Genomic DNA, 17,555 nt, shown 5'->3' on the forward strand with positions numbered 1-17,555 from the left:
CCTTTCCAGATTGACTACCTTGGCTTGGGCATGTAAAAGGAGCTATGGAGAATGTGTAAGGGTTATCTTTGTGTTGGAAGAAAAAGAAAAGGATGAAATTCATGATGCCTAGCTCTAGTTAAAAATATTAGCAAAAAGGAACCTTGCACCTCCCGTAATTCATAAATCCCGCCCTCTAGACGCATGACTACATTAAAGTGATAAAATCAAGCTCTTATAGTCACTTTTTTTTTTTTTTTTTGACTATCTATTCAAATTACTTCTTAAAGTGGTCGCTTTCAAAGATCGTTATTTTAAAAAAGGCAATTACAAATTGTGGACTATTTATGTAATATAGGAAGCAAAGAAAAAAGACATTTTTTTGGCTCACCTCTGGACCTTTTCTTTGATAGATATTTTACAAAGGATAAATTTGAGTACATACATCATAAGAGGGAGTTGAACCTATAGATTTACTGGAGGAAAATTGCTAATTCAATAGAAATTTATCCAAGTGTTAGTTCTTATTTGTCTCTCTTGTATTGGTTATTTATGATCATCTTTGAATTATTTTTGGGAGGAAAATTTGTAAACCAACAATGTCAAGATGTACTCTTGATACTAGTTGGCATATTGGCATGATATAGGTGTTTTCAAGAGCATTATATGCTTATTCGACTATATGATCTTTTTATGAGATTTTATATCATGGTGTTATGTTTATGTTCCTAACTCTTGAGATTGGAGCTTTGACATTGATCTTGTTAGTTCTCTTTGAATTGAGTGCATGATAATTTTCTGGATTACTCCATGATAATGATATGTTGCATTTGGAGTTTGGCATGTATTGATCGGCTTTAAGTTCTCATGGATATATGGAGACTTAGGTGAGGATGGAGTTCTCTTGTGATTAGAGACAAGTTCAGATGGATACTTTTGATGATATTTCATCAAGAAGTTTAAGGAGCCTACAACTTGGTTGGGCGTGTGTTCAACATGGACCTATAATGAGAGTGTCCATGTATGAGTCATGACAACTTGGATATGTTGGATGAGAATTCTCATTCCCTAGTCTTTGATTTCATGGTGGTTTACTACTTGAGAGGCATTTCCTAGTATTTCTTTTAGGTTCTTTATGATTTATTCTTATCTTTCATAGAAATGCATCTTGACCTATGGATAAATGGTTAGTTTTTGAGGATTCATATTGATGGATGGATAACATGCTTATCTCCTTATGCATATGATTGATATTATGATATCATTATGAGTATGTTAGGAGATGATTTATTGGGTTGTATTTTGAATATGGGAATGGTTACTTTGAGGTTGATCTTCCACGTTTTAAAGAAAATTACATATGTGATGGTAATATCTTATATATGTTTTGTTTAATCTAATAAAATAAAATGTTTGGGTGTTGTTGAGTCTTCTTGTTGGAGTTGTGGACAAGATCTTACTTGACATGGATTATCACTTTGAGGTGTTGGCAAACGGTTGTGATTGTAATATTATTTCCATGTTTATCTTTGTTCAATGGCTAATATTTGGAGTTCCAAGTGATCAGATTTTTTCAGTTTGACGGACTTAGGAGACTTATGGTGACAAGTTATCAAAGACTATGCAATAGTTTGTGTTGTGTATGTGGATCATTGTGATTTTTCTTTTTTACTAAATGGTTTAATTGTTTTGCTAGATCTTTTGTATAAGTTTTGATTGGTATACTTAGTGTGCAATCATTTGTTTTTAGTTTTGATATTACCCATATAGTGGTAGTTCTTCAATATGTGTGTATTCCATTGACAAGTTTGATTAAGAGAGCTCATGATTGTAATTTATGGGTTGATATGTTATTGTCTTGAGTTCTATTGATGTTTCAAATACCTTTGAGGTATGGATGATTAGATGGATTAGTACTTGATGTTGTTACTATTTCCAGTCATCTAGGTTTTTTAGTTGGAGTTACTAATCAATTGTGGTTGTTGTTCTAACTATTTTTTAGCATTCATGTTCAATCTTGTTCTGGAGGGAATATTTTGAACTTCATAGTTGTGTCTTAGTAGTGAATTTGAAATTGGATATATTGATGCTTTTTTAAAACTTGTGAGCACACTACAATTGTGACAACAGTTTATAGCCTTTGTTATCACTTCTATTTCATGTTTGTGTTCTTCCAATTAGTACTTTTTCACCTTCTATTGTTCATTTTCTTCCATAGATGCTATGTTGGACAACAAGAGGATTTTTTTCTAGATATGGTGGATATATAGATGTTATTGTAGATATATTGTTGGAGCACGATGTTGAAATGTGGCGACTGATCAGCAAAGTACTGTACACTTAGCACGTATCCTCGCCGGGGTCCGGGGCCGGGCCGGGGCCTGGGCAGGGGTTCGAGGGCGGCAGCCCCCGAGAAAGCGGGGGTTCGGGGGCGGCAGCCCCCGAGAACATTTTTTTTTTTTGCCGTTTTTGTTGATGAAAACCGACATTGTAATAAAACCCTAAAAAGGCCGACTTTGTTTGTTGCCCTAAAAATGCATGTTATAAGTGGCTGGGATGCTTAAGGCATTGTAAGGTTGATGTACTTTTTTTGCTAGATAATAAGAAAGATTGGACGGCTGTGTATGGTGGACGTAACCCATTCTAGGTGAACCACGTTAAATCTCTATGTTATCTGTGTCCTGTTTTATTTCTTTATCTTTTGTATTTAAATCTGCATATAATTGTTAGTTCATATTTGCTTCGGATCTGCTTGAAACCCTAACACACGAGAGCATGTTGGAGATTCATGTGGTTTCATGGATGGTTATGATTGTGTCTCTTTGTGTTTCCCTTTGTAGATAAATCTTGTTCAAATTGGTTATGTGAAGGTGTTTGACAAGTGAGGTAATGTTGGGAATCAAGGTATCTCAACGTTAGCCATTCCTAGCATTGTATGTATTCGTTGCCTAAATCGTAATTTCTTGCTCATCATATTTTTTCATCTAGTGTAACATGGAATGGTGAATTGTCTTCATGTTGGGAGGTGACATGGAAGATGGAAAGAATGTATTTTGTCCTTATATGGGCACATTTGTCTACTTTGGTAGAGATATTTTGTCATGTGTAAACATCTTAGAAACTTGTGTAAGTCGTTACTGTATGAAAAATTCTTATTAAAAGTTATTAACATATTCTTATGATAGGTTGGAAAAGCGTTAGAAGCCATCTTGGGTTATGATGAGTTGTAAGAGAATTATTTAATTATAGTCATTTATGATGGACTCTTTTATAGTTGTAAGCATTTTCATATATGGTAGTTGTAAGGTGTGTAAGAGATTTTGTCATACCTCTTAGTAGCAAAAAAAAAAGTCCCCATGTTTGGAGGTATGAGAGAGGGGTTAGATAATGATGTACAAGTGTACATTGTATGCTTATAGGTGGTTTAAAAATGAGCCACATGCATTTGGATGACCCTCTCTTTTTGCTTGATCTAGAAGCTACTTTAGACTTGTATTATATGTCTTTGATGTGGGTTAGAAGGGGAGTGAGGAAATTGTTCTTTGCACAGTTATGTTGTCATTTTTCTTCCAGAAGAGAAAGATGTAAACTCCAAGTAAGCGCTATGATCTTGAAAGATTATTGTAATAATTTTTTGTAAATTAATACATTGGTTTGATGATTTGAGTCTTGGGTTTTCCCCACATATATTAGTGTTTCTTCCTTTTTATCTATCTTTCTTCTATTCTTCTTCTTTCATGTTCTTGAAACTTGTTGATTTACATGTCATTATGATGTCAAAATTTGTTTAGATCTTCTAACTACATTATCTTTTCTCTTAGGGTTAACAGATGGGAAATTAACTCTGCATGTTTGTGCTTTAATAGCTTAGTAGTATATGATTGTATCAAGTTGTGAATTAGATTAAAAGAAAAATATAAGATATCAAAGGTGCATACTAGAGTTCTTAAATGGATTTCTAGTTTCATCTTTCCCTTTCAAAAAAGTCCTTGATATTCTACATCGAAGATTGTGTATAACATGATGGTGTGTCTAAGGACCTTGGAGTATGAGAAAATTCTTCAAAAGATGTAGCTTTATATTTTTCTTCTTCCTCACATATTTTTTATAATCCTTTGCAATGGCTTCCCTTATATATGTCTTGACTATGTTTATGACCTCTAATTTTTCTAGCATCAATCTATCTAACCTTTGTTTGGTCTTGAGTTCCTTGGTTTGTATCTCAAAAAGTCTTTTCTTTTATAGAGGGGTAATTGATGGAGTCAATTAATCAATGGCTTGTATTTTAAGTTTCTCCTCTTGTATTGCTCTTTTTCATTGTGCTTTTAATACTTAGGTCAAGGATTCAAAAACGTATGCATCAAACCTTCTAGTGTTTTGTTGGTCACCAAATGTCCGATTATTATATTTTATGTTAGTACCTTATTAGTTGAGGTTAGCTTCGGGTAGACCATGATAATATCCAACATCACCTACTTGTCAAATAACCCACTATATACTTTACCTTCATCAATCAAGGTCACCATGGTACTAGGTCTAAGGTATCGTCTAAACCAATTTTTGTTTCCTCTTTGGGATCAATTACTTATCGGGAGACTAGTTTGTGTGATTTTCCCTTCTTTTCTTTTTGTTTCTTCTTCAAACTTATATGTAGTAGTGCCTCTAAGTATTCTCCTTTAACCAAGTCCCTTTGTGAAGGAGTAGTGGTGGGTTTCCTCTTCCTTGGCCTACTCATTTCATCTTGTGTAGGTTTTAGATGTCTTCTAGATCTCCTATGAGTAATCTCCAATTATTCATTTGGTTCTATTGTACCAAATACCCATTTTTCATGGCACACCTCTTTCATTTTCTACACATGCTTAACATTTTTTTCCATTCTCACTAACTCCATGAATTCTTGAGTTGTGGGGTATCATTTTGCTTGAGGGTCCTTCAGAAGGCTTAGTAAATTTTCTACAAAGTATTCAATTTCACTATCTAGAATTTCATAAGGTACTTTAGGAATCCATGAGGTATGGATTTCTATAGCCTCCACCATGACAAATTCTTTTTCTACCAAAAAATCTATGTTATGTATATATTATTGGACCATATCATAAGAGATTATTTCTATACTCAGCATGTTCTCCTCAAAAAAAATTATTAACCGTAAGTATATGGTTGTAAAGGATGAGGAATCTTTGAAATCTCAAGCATGGTCTTGTGCTTGTACCACAACAAGTCTATTAGGGTCAAACACCTTCTCTGCATAAGTTGATAGTCCATTCATGAAATAGAAAACTAAAGAGATGAGGATGGTACTGTAGTGAAATTGGTAGTGAATGTTTTTGGTACACGAGTTTCCTTCTCCAACGATTCCGAGCACAAATATTTACACAAATCAATGCACTTTCCCTTCCATCACCATTTGATAGGTAGAGTGTATCATGATAGTTGTAATAGAGACCTCCAAGTTTGAGTTCAGTAAACCTTGAAGGTTGTCACCATAGTTTCATGGATGATGGTAAGGTTGTTGATTTGTGTGATATCCAAGCTTATCTTGTCGAATGTTGCACTTGTAAGTTTTGTCACTTCTACATTCCTATTATAGCCAGATACAATTATCTAACATTCATTTAGTTGCATAAGAAAATACAAGATGCAAATTCCAAAGTCCCTTGTATATGACAACTAGGTGGCCTTTAATCTTACAAAAATAATGCGAGTTCAAGTAACAATATTAATCTAAGCTGTTGATTCATGTATAGGAATCAAAACCCAATACAATAATATGACATTTTTTACTCCTTGGGTACAGGTATGGAAATATGTATGTGTGTTAAAAATCCTAAATTATAAGAATAGTGATACTCATAATATTTTAAATACATAATTGACAATATATGAAATACCTTATAGTATCATACTCATAATTACAAAAATTATAATATACTAAAGTCTCAAAATGTCACTGAACAATGAAAGATCAAATTACAATCAATATTTCATATTTGTATTCTTCTTCATCAGAAGATTCAATCTGAACATTTGGTTCAACATCATTTGAAACAAAATCAATTTTATTGTCACTCCCACTATGTCAAGTGCAAAAGTTGTCTCATCTATAGAGAGTTGGGCAATTTGTGCAACTATAACATCTAAGTAAGCACACATCAGGGCTATATCCCAATTCTTTGTCACACAATCATTGTATTCGAGTTTCTAATATGAAAAGAGACTAAGTTTCTTATGTAGACCAAATCATATTATTCTTTTGGACCCAAACAATTGCACTTGATTGAGTGGGTGAAGTATGTACTCCAATTTCACGTAGCTAAAGAAGAATTCGCAACCTATTTAGTTTGCATGCAAAATTTAGTGTTTAATTTTATAATTCAAGAATCAAAACTTAAAAGTTAGGACATAAATTATCAAATAAAAATATTTAAATATAATATATAACACGATAGCATTGAAAGAAAATGATATAAATAAAAGATAAAAAGCACATACTTGGAGAGAATTTTGATTGCAATAGGCTATAAGAAAATGGAGCCTCAACAATGTAGATATTACCATTCATAAGCATTTATCTTATAATTGTCATGAAGAGAAGAAAATTATATTATTTTGAAAGCTATTAATTGGCCAAAATCGCTCAGGACAATGCTTTTGATTTCCTCATCTATATATATCTTTCTAAATGCAGCTAATAGACACCTCCCCATATATATACGGTGTCACCCTTCTTGACAATGAAACTACTACTTTCCTATAGTATGTTGGCAACAAGACAAATTTTAAGAGATGTTAGGGGATGGTCATCTTGTTGCAATGATCAACAATATTTTTTTGTACAATTTTGAAAAATGTTTATGTTAATCATGATCTTTTTTCTCTATTATTGCTCATGTTTTCTCCACCTAGAGTCCATGCCATCATAAATTTTACTCAAACATCGGCAATTAGTATTAACATACCTTGTTGTGCTCATGATAGGCTTAATGCAATTAAAAGTATGTTCTAGATGAACCCACCACTCATCATCTCAAATCAATGCTTTTACTTTTTGGGACTTTTTCATGTTTGACTACCTCCATACACTCCACATGCTATTGATGACCATAGAACTCAAGGCCTCTTGTACTTTTACAGGTCATCTTAATATGGTTGTGTGAGATACAAATCAGGTCTCATCAACCTAACATGGTATAACAAATGCATGGCATGTCACATATCAACATTAAAAAAAATATATATATTAAAAATTTAAATTACCTTCAACAACTCCAACTTGGAGAAGGTCCTGGATATGGCTTGTGACATATGATGATTAGTATCAAACATTTAAATCTCTTTATCCTTTATGTAGACTTTTTTAACCCATTTCTTTTTGTGTTAACCTTTTTCAATATTAAATTGAGTGAGTGAATTGCACATGGTGTCAAAAAATGTGATTGTATGTAACCTCCACTATAGACCTAGTTGCTCAAAAAAATTTAGCATTGTCCATTATGACTTGACAAAATTATCAGGCCCCACCATGTCAATAAATTCCATGAGGGTATTGGCAATGAAACTTGCATCTTTCACTTTCCATCAAATTCCACTGCCTTAAAAAATATTGCCCCTTTAAGGGACATTGCTATAACATTAATCAATTGTCTATTTTTGTAATCTTTCTATCCATAAAAAATGATCTAATGGACATATTTTGGGTCATGTATCCTTTATCACTCATAATGATGTCTCTACTAAAACTTTCTGCATAGTCAATAAGGTAGTTCAAACCTTTTCATACCCAAGACTAACATAATCAAGAGGTGTATTGCAAAGGGTATTCACCATATCATGCCAATAAGGTGATCTAACAATGTTGAAAGGAAGCCCATTGCAAAAAATGCAACGAGCAATGCTCCAATTCACAACCTCTTTAATTTCATTTTTGAAGGCCATGTCCAACAAACCTCTTTTTGATGAAACCAAAACATTTTCTTCTTCAAAAGATGGTGGCAATGGCATGAAATGATATTGCGCAATTAGTTGCGTGAAAACACAAGGAGGTTTTTCCAAGCTTTTCTTGGCAAGAGAATGTACAAGACCACTTGATTTTTTACTTTTCATTTTGGCATCCTCTTATTATTTAATATTATAAGACAATATTAGGTCATGTGACAACCCTTTACTATTTTGCCCCTTACAAGATTTTGTTCCTTATAAAGGGATGGTGCATAAGTTATCTTTCACTCAAAAAATTAAGCTTGTAAACTCTATCTTACAATGGTTACACCACCAAAGAAAACTCCCATCACTAGAACTTGGTTTAATCATTGTTGTATATCACCATAGAGACAATGTTGTATCAATTTGAAAATGACTCTTTATTTTGACCTTGAGAGACAAAACTAGAACTTCAGGCCATATTGTATAAACCTAAAATGAAAAAATTATTGATTTTTGAATTAAAAAATAACATTATAACTCCTTATTATGCATAAAAACCTCAAGAAAATATTTAAAACTTCTAAACAACTTGAAAAAGGTTGAAAAAAATAAAACATTTACTCACCTTGATGGGTAAATCTTCCTTGTCCAATGATTCCTAACCTTTTGGTGTGTGTTTTCCTCTTATGTAGGCTTCACCTTCAAAAAAATGAAACCACTGTCAAAACCCAACAATGGTAGCTTGGAGGGAAAAATAGTTTTCTTGTTGCTTTATGTTTGTGAAATGACTTGCAAACTCTAAAAAGAGGAAGTTTAGGGCAAAATCCATCATTGGGAGATGTGAAAGAATAAAAAATAGTTTTTTAGGGTTGAAAAAATAGTTTTTTGGGTCATTAGGTGCGTCTCGAGTTTACCCAGGTATTGCTTGGCTGCCTAGGCACTAGGCAGTACCCAAAGCAAACTTGGGCCCAACCAGAACCACACACAGACCACATTGAACCTGCAACTAGGTTGAGCCTTTTGGAGGACCTAATAAGGCTGGGACCCCATGGAGGGGGCCTTCCTTAAAAACAGAGCAAAAGCTACCGAGATATTTTAGGAATATATTAAAGCTGGTGGTCCCATAAATTTCGCAGTGATAAAATTTAAACTCCTAAATTTGAGGTAACAAGTGATAAAATATTCCTTAATGTAATTCTCGTCACACAAATAAATTGCAGTCAAGTTCAAAGGCTGTAAAAGAAAGGGTGTATCTATTCTACTAATCGGAGAGTCAACATACACATTATCATTTTAACACATAACAGTAAAACTCAAGAACAACAAAACAGAGAGATGAAGTTTTATTCAAAATTTGATACGGAATGATAATTGAAAAGTTTTCAAACTAAAAAGAAAATAAAATAAATCTTAAAACATGCACAGTACCTGTGATTATTATTGATCTCCCTTACTGTGTGTGCAACGTCGGTCAAGTGTATAAACAGATAAAAATCAGATAAATAGATTTTGTATTTATAAACAAAAAAATTGGTGGGATTCATCCTTTTTTGGGGGAATTAAATTCAGATGAGTGACAACTGAGAAACAATATTTCTAAGCTGGTGGGGCAATTTCTATTTCTATCCCATTTTCGTCTACTCAAATATGCAGGGCTAAGAAGTCAGAGCTTCTAATTTTCAGACAAAGATTTCAAATAATCTTTTAGCGAAAAAAATTCTCCATAAGACCTCCTATTCCTTAAAAATAGAAACTTAAACCCCCATGAGACCCCTGCCTAATAAATATTAACTTGCTGCATGTTATCAGCACTAATCACTGGTCAGAATCCTAAAATTCTCCGTACAAACATTAAATATAGGTGTCGTGGAACTGGACTAATAAAATCATTCAAAGATTCTATATGGAGTCATAATATGGAGTCTTGAAGTCAAGATTACAGCATGAGGTTATTACTTTTATTATATTTCTGTGTCTCGTTTTACCGAGCACTTGACATTCTATGAAAAAATGTTTAGACATTCAATGAAAAAATGTTTTATGACCTGCTTCATCTTCCAAATTGAGAGCCTCGACAGCTATCAATATTCCATTATCCAAAACTCCTTTATATACAGAGCCAACGCCACCAACTCCTAATAAGTTGCCCTTTCCAAATTCATTAGTTGCAGTACTGAGCTCCTCAAATGGGGTTCTATGATGTGGAAACCCTATTGATGGTTGTTACACATTTCCCTTCACAAAGAAATATTGTACAGAAGTGAAACATAGAAGCAGTATACGACTAGAAAGGAGAGAATAATGTATTTAAACAATTTATGGAAGTGCCAGAGGCCTCTAGTTTACCCTGAACTTGGACATCCTGGAGATGAAAAGCTCCCTTGCCCAGAGAGTCCAGGCTCTCCTACCAAACAAATTGTATGAAAGAATCGGAAAGTTCAGCACTGAAAGGCATATTATGAGAATAACACTAAAGGCTATATTAATTATGTACTAATTTTCTTAGTGAAGTTGCTGAAATATATAATATTCTCTTACCATGCATGCTACAGTTTTATCGACTATTACAAAATAATATGCATAAAACAAAAATAAAAGAAATATCCCTGCATAAAAACAGCAGTTGCATAGACCATGAATATGCAAAAAGATCATGCAGTGCTAAATAAAGAATGATAAAATACCATGTATGGTACCAAATAATTTGTTGTTGTAGGAGAGATCCCATCAGGCCTGGAATTTGATGGTCTATATTATGGACATAGTCAAAGTCTAAAGAATAAAATGATGTGATTAAAAACTATTTCAGTGCCACAACAAAAATGTAAGCAAAAACTGAAAAACATAATAATAAATGTTGAAGCATCGATATGGCCCATAGACTCTTTTATAAAATGTATCGGAGAAATGTGGTCTTCTGGACTGCATTCATTGCATGATGTATACAAAATAGATTTGCTGAAAAGGCTACGGAAAACTCCAAGGAAATGCAATTGGCAATAGTAAAGTCATTTTTTTCAACTTACGCCCACGTCCCCAAAACCTATGAGAAATTAGAAGCTTTAAACAAGGAAAGGTGTTATATCAAAGCATAATTTAAAGAGAAAAATTGCTAGATGCTTGTGTTGTAACCAGCCAGGAAAGGTACCTAAATTCTCTGACAAAATGTCCCGAAGAATTATGGTTCGTAGAATGCAGTGATTTCTGGAGATAACAAATGGAATTGTTGAAAACACTTAATAAACTTCATACAAATACAACTGGAAGGTATGAAGTGAATTTATGACGTTTGTTGATTTTCTCATGCCCTTTTGAGTAGCCAAAAAATAGTTTCTACACCCTTTGCCAACAGTCACCCCTATCTGTGCTAAAATGGACACTTTGGAGCAGGCCAGGGACATCCATCAAAACATAATTAATGGAGGATTTTTGTTAGATACTGGAGTTGGAAATGTTGCAGCAGAGATGAATGCAAAACGTGGAGCACAGAGCCAAAAACCGTGAATTGTTTGATAAAATGTATCAATTAACAAATCTTCATCTACTAGTTATAAACTTATAAGTCACAAACTAGATGACAAAATGTCCCGAAAACCTGCCTAAAGATTTCACATGTGAATTATTTGACAAAATGCATGATAAGAGGACAAGAACAAGAATATTTTATTGAAAAAGTTTTGGAAATTTTGGAAGGATCACATAGTCATAATGATGGGATTCTAACGCTTCTTTTTACCCATAAGGTCTGAAGAAACATTATAAGTAGTGCTTCAATGTCATCAAGCACCTCAAGGTTGATCTTTTAGTTACAGTTATACTTTAGATTAACACTGGATACAAAATAAAGCAAAAATGCTATAGGTTCAGCATAAATGATATAATATACAGAAAATCAAAAATGAAGTGAGCGCCCTTCGCTATAGTTCCATAAACAAGAACTAATAAAAACTGTATCACACAAAGTTTATTCATATTAAAGACACCCATGTCTAACAATCTCAGCACCCAACATCATCAACATTGCCTTAGAAAAAGAATCCCTGTCAAACTGTAAAAACAAAACCCCTTCATTCATATTGCCAAATTTCTAGGTGTTTTTAACCCTTTTGAGTTTTCATAACATCACATTATTGCGTACCATTTCTAATTCTTCTTTCTTGCATTCCAATAAAAATGTTATATTGCAAATGTATTTCTCAGTCAAAAGATGTGTCTAAAATACGGAAAGGTAATATCCTGATTTAATGGCAGAAAAGAAAATTTACCAAAAATAAAATCCATCAAGTCTTACAAAATTGGCAAACAAAATCAACCAGCTTCCTCCTTCAGTTATACTAACATGACTCATAACAGCTTTCCTGCCATATTCAAGTTCAAATATACAACAAGAAATAGACTGCATCGTCTGTCTATATATAAGCAAGCAGCTCCTTGCAAAACTTACAGCAATGTAAATCTCCAATCAAAACACAAATATAACTGCGTCATATCTACATTGTGTAGAAAGAAAGGAAACTAAATACATAGATAGTTACATCATATCTGCATTGTTTAGATACATAGAAACTACTAGTTTTTCTTATCATGAAATTTATCTAATATGTGGCCTTCAGGAAAGAGAACACATAAATTGGCCATAGAAGGAAAGTGCGAATCATCTTCTATGGTCGAAAAGTTCTAGGTACACACAAAAGTTTTATGTGTAAAGCTACTCATTCTCTTAGTTATAGTTGAACCTGAAGTTGTGACAGCCATGGTATTGGTAATTATCTTATATACTCTGACTATGTTAGGTATCCTGGATAAGGTAGAAGGCAGGGATTTTGTATAGTGCATGTCCCTTCACTACTTAGTAGTAAATTACTTTTGTGGGGTTGAGAATTCATAGTGGAATATTGTGTAGTTCACATGTACTGGTACTCTGGCTATCTAATATGTATTTAAATTATTTATTTCTTCAGTGTTAATTATTGGTTTATTTTGCATTCTGGAATTCTCCATCTAAAAGGCACTTGTTTGATTTGGATATTAGATTACTTTAGGAATAAGGTGCTTTTCATCACTGTTTCACAAAGCCCAAACCTCAAAGGAATATTAGAGACCATGTGGGAGAAACTTTTTGAAAAGAAGAAACCTGAGTTTCAGAATGTTGAGGATGGGCAAAGACAGCTGCAGCAACAACTTCTTAAACAAGAGAAACCAATTCTAGTGATACTGGATGATGTTTGGTCCAGATCAAGTCTGGATAAATTACTATTCGAAGGCAGAGGATACAAGACCCTCATAACAACAAGAGAGATTTCTATTATCCCCAAAAATCCCTGTACTAAACTGTATCAATTACCATTGTTGAGCCAAGGAGATGCTCTGTCCCTTTTCTGCTTCTGGGCTTTTGGACAGACAACAATTCCAGCAACTGCAGATGCAAATCTAGTAAAGGAGGTAATTTTTTTTTTTCTAAACCATTGGGTTTTATATAATTGGATGAATGCAGTTTCTAGGTTTAATCATTCTTTTTTACATATTTTATAAACTTTCAATGGGTAAAGCATAAATTAGCCTTACACACAGTGAAAGCAAGAATATTGAATGGAGGAAAAATTATATATAAAATTATACAACTAACACATGGCTTGGAGAATGTGCCTCTATTGGCATATGATGAAAGAATAGAGATTCATCCACATCTGCATATTGCATGTAAACCTCATCACGTTTCATTGTCCTAGGCCTACGAAATATAAGGAATATGTAGCCAAGATCGAAACATTAGCTAAAAGGTTGCATTAACCATGTTAAAGATGTTGGAATATAATTGCAGATCATTGTGAGGTTGGCTTTATGTTATCCGCAAATATTATGTTCTGATGTAATCTTACTGGCCTATAAGGCTGCCTGACAAATTTATTTCCTCGAAATCAATTACAGGTGCAAGCAGAATGTGGAGGCCTACCACTTGCTCTGAAGGTGATTGGAAGCACTTTGCATGGGGAACCTCAAGTGGCTTGGGAAAGGGCAAAGAGCAGGCTCTCCAAAGGAGAATCTATATCAGATTATCACAGAGAAGGCTTACTTGAATGCTTAGCGACTAGTATTGATTTGTTGGATGATATAGTGAGAGAATGTTTCCTAGACTTAGGATCATTTCCAGAGGACAAGAAAATCTGTGCTGATACACTATTGGATATTTGGGTGAATGTTAGAAAATTAGAGTGGCAAGATGCCTTTGTCATCCTGTTGGAACTTGCAGGCAGAAACCTTTTGAATTTAATTAGCAATCCAAGGTGAACTTCTCTAATCTTGTATACGTACACTTCTTGTTATCATTTATTTAAGCATTGAACTGAATTGTTGGTTGTTCTGAGCAGGAATCAAGCAGCTATCTCTTATGGAAATGCCTCGGAGCTGTACTTTTTTCAGCATGATGTGATACGAGACTTAGCCTTGTACTTGGGATTCAGAGACAGTGCAGTCCATAGTAAAAGGTTATTTATGCCTAGGAAGGAGAGTAGTTTACCACAGAAATGGAAATTGCATACTAATAAAACATTTGATGCTCAAATTGTCTCTATTCACACAGGTGGGTTATTGAAAAGGGTTGTTCACATATAAATTGTCACAATATTGTTAAGCAAATAATGATTACTCCATGCAGCTTAATTTACATTTCATTCAACCTTCAAAGAAGCCTAGATATATATTTCTCTAGGCCACCCACATAAACTATTGAACCATCATTCCTTTTATGTTCTAAAACATTTGTTATATATAGTCATCTATGTACTCTGTTGGCTCAAGAAACAATGCAAAGTATTCTGCATTTCTAGATTTATTGTTACATTTGTCTAGCTTTCTCATACATAAGATCATGTAACATAACTGGTGTCATCCTCTAACTAGTTGTTTGGCGTTTCTGTTGATGTACATTTTCCATTCTCCCTGTTTCGACTACAATATGGTAGAAAACTAACCTAAAAATTAGTATTCCTATTCCAACCTAAAATGCCCTAATTGGATTTCATTTGTGATGCTTTCGTGCAGGTCCTATGAATGAAACTCAGTGGGATGAAATGATTTTTCCAGAGGCAGAGGTTATGGTGATAATATTTTCTTCAAGAGAATACTTTCTTCCCCCATTTTTGAAATCCATGAAAAAACTAAAAATTCTCATGGTATTCAATTATGGTTCAAAAAGGGCCACATTGAAAGGAATAGATGCCTTATCTTCACTCACTCAGTTAAAAGTTCTTCGCTTGGAGAGGTTGATTGCACCATCGGTTGAAATACAGAACAAAGCAATACAAAACATAGAGAAGCTCTCTTTAAGCTTATGTGAAGGGTTTGAAAGTACCTGGACATTGAACAATATCAAGCTGCAAGATTTTAATCTGGATCACTGCAGTGATCTGGAGGTATTGCCTTCTGGAATCTGCCATATGCAATCCATTGAGATGCTGTCCGTTACAAATTGTCATCTTATTCAGAATCTACCCTCTGATATTGGGAGTATGAGCTGTCTAAGAGTGTTAAGGCTATCGGCATTACCAGGCCTTAAAGAACTTCCTTCCTCAATTGGAAATCTCTTGTGGCTGGAATATCTGGACATATCAGTATGTGAGGGTTTGAAAAAACTTCCAGAGGAAATAGGAAAATTGGGGAAATTGAGTGAATTTGACATGAGGGAGTGTTCTCGTTTGAGGAGGCTACCTAGAACCGTTTGTGGGTTAGGTTCGTTGAAACGTGTCGTCTGTGATGAGGAGATTGGAAAGCAGTGGTTGCGGGCGAAGAGATTTTCTATCCCGGGACTTGAAGTAGAGATTGTGGAAGCAGAGTTTAATTTGGATTGGCTTCATGATTCAGATCTCTGCACATTTCTAACACTTCAAATGCATTTCTTACCTAGCAAATAAAGTTTTAGGTGTATGCAAGTGCACCACAAAATAGGCCTAGTAGATATGATATCAACTATTTTATTCTTTCAATAAGGTCGGCTATAGCATATAGAAGAAGCCACCGAAAATACGATCAGTTACTTTTGATATCGAGTGTATTTTCAGTCCCATTTGCCTTTGGCAGTGGATTGGAGAATCATTGTTTCCTATTTATATGTATTGACATCCATACAAATTACATGGATTTTTCAATGTTTGGTAATTCTAATTCTTTTGATGGTGATTCAAATTTAATTTTAATTGGTTAGGAAAAAAATATTATTTAATAAAAAAAAAAAATTTAATAAGTTGCAGCATATTATTATGAGGTAGGTATCATTTATGTTTAGGTACTTTTCAATTACTTTTGATTAAGGGGCAATTAAATGCAATAGCATATCACTTAAGGGGCAATTATATGCAATAGCATATCACTACATATAGCAAGTAGCATAGTAGTATCGAAAGATCTTAAAAAATCTTAACACTTAGGGAATGGTTCTATGTGAGTAATTTATTCTGTTTAGCTATCATTTTTTTTCATGAGAATTAGTTTTGTTTTATTTTCAATGTATTGAGTTTTTATATTCTTTTTTTAATTAATGTGTAACATAAATATTTAAATAAAATAATATGAGACATTTATTTGTCAAAATAAATATATGATTCCTTTGTGAGAATATTTATTTAAAATTTATTTTTTATTAATTATGAGAATTTAAGAAAATAATTTTATTCAAATATAAATATTTATTTGTGAATGATAGAAAAATTGCAGAAAAACTTTTGAGGAAATGTAAATGGATAGGGAAGGAAATATTTGAAACCATGTAGCACATTTTTTCTATACACTAGTTAAATAGTTTCGAATTACTTCTCTATTTTTCTCTAGCATATTTTCAATCCATAGATGGTACCAACTCTATTACAATAGAAGAATATTCTAAATTATCCTTAATTCTTATTTTCAATTGTGAATAAGACAATACATGTTGCTAAAGCTTGAGTCACTAATCTCAACAAGTGATTGCATAGGACCACCATGCTCATGTCTCCCCAGTCTAAAAGCCCATCTCTCTGCCTATTTCACAGGGTGAGTTTCTAGAGTCTATGGAATTTTTCTTGGTAATATTTCATGGAATCTTTACAATTCAATGTTCCATGGTTGAGTGGGTATAAATGTGTTATAGGAAATCATGTTTTGGATGGCCAACCTCAAACCACATACATTAAGCAACATATTTAACACTTTTAAGTCTAGAAATCAAAACTTAGTATGTACGATTTAAGCCATCCGATTTTAGATGTCGTCCATTACCTTTTGTATCCCACCCATGTTGCCAACATCTTTATGTCAAATTCTATGGACCTCCTCCAGTTGTATGCCCTAGTGGTAGACCTTACAGTCAATTATGTGAATGATAGATTGTTTCTTGGTAATACCCTCAATGCTACCATCCAAGTACGACCTCCACTTACGGAAAGCGTTAATCGGGGTTCTATTCCGTTGAAAGGGCCTGATTAAAACTTTTGGCTTCTTATGCGTTTACTCTACAGTGAAGAGATCCATACTTGCCAAAGAAGATATGGAGCTTGATAAAGCCTTATCGCCTCACAAACTAGAGCTAGGTGCATGGATTTGCAACAAAGTAACTGAGACCTATCAGGCCTTCATTCTGCTTACTACCCACCAAAAGCATGCTCCAGTCTGCCTGTACCACC

General features: G+C 33.8%; 1 protein-coding gene and 1 long non-coding RNA gene across 2 annotated transcripts in view; one reads left to right on the plus strand and one right to left on the minus strand.

Annotated features, from left to right (window-relative positions):
- Nucleotides 1-15,812, plus strand: part of LOC131037790 (probable disease resistance protein At4g33300) — a 36,562-nt gene extending 20,750 nt beyond the window's left edge. Inside the window, exons 2-5 of the mRNA XM_059219654.1 lie at nt 12,935-13,344; nt 13,831-14,186; nt 14,271-14,482; nt 14,944-15,812. Coding sequence (XP_059075637.1) covers nt 12,935-13,344; nt 13,831-14,186; nt 14,271-14,482; nt 14,944-15,812 — 1,847 coding nt within the window. The remainder of the gene's footprint in view (nt 1-12,934; nt 13,345-13,830; nt 14,187-14,270; nt 14,483-14,943) is intronic.
- Nucleotides 5,889-15,576, minus strand: LOC131037791 (uncharacterized). Its single transcript, XR_009372262.1, has 4 exons — nt 15,448-15,576; nt 15,254-15,331; nt 8,528-8,601; nt 5,889-6,311 (listed from the first exon to the last, which is right to left on the minus strand). It is a non-coding gene; the product is annotated as an uncharacterized LOC131037791 (long non-coding RNA).
- Nucleotides 15,813-17,555: the final 1,743 nt, after the last annotated feature.

Source organism: Cryptomeria japonica, chromosome 4 (assembly GCF_030272615.1).
Source record: "Cryptomeria japonica chromosome 4, Sugi_1.0, whole genome shotgun sequence".
Taxonomy (NCBI): Eukaryota; Viridiplantae; Streptophyta; class Pinopsida; order Cupressales; family Cupressaceae; genus Cryptomeria; species Cryptomeria japonica.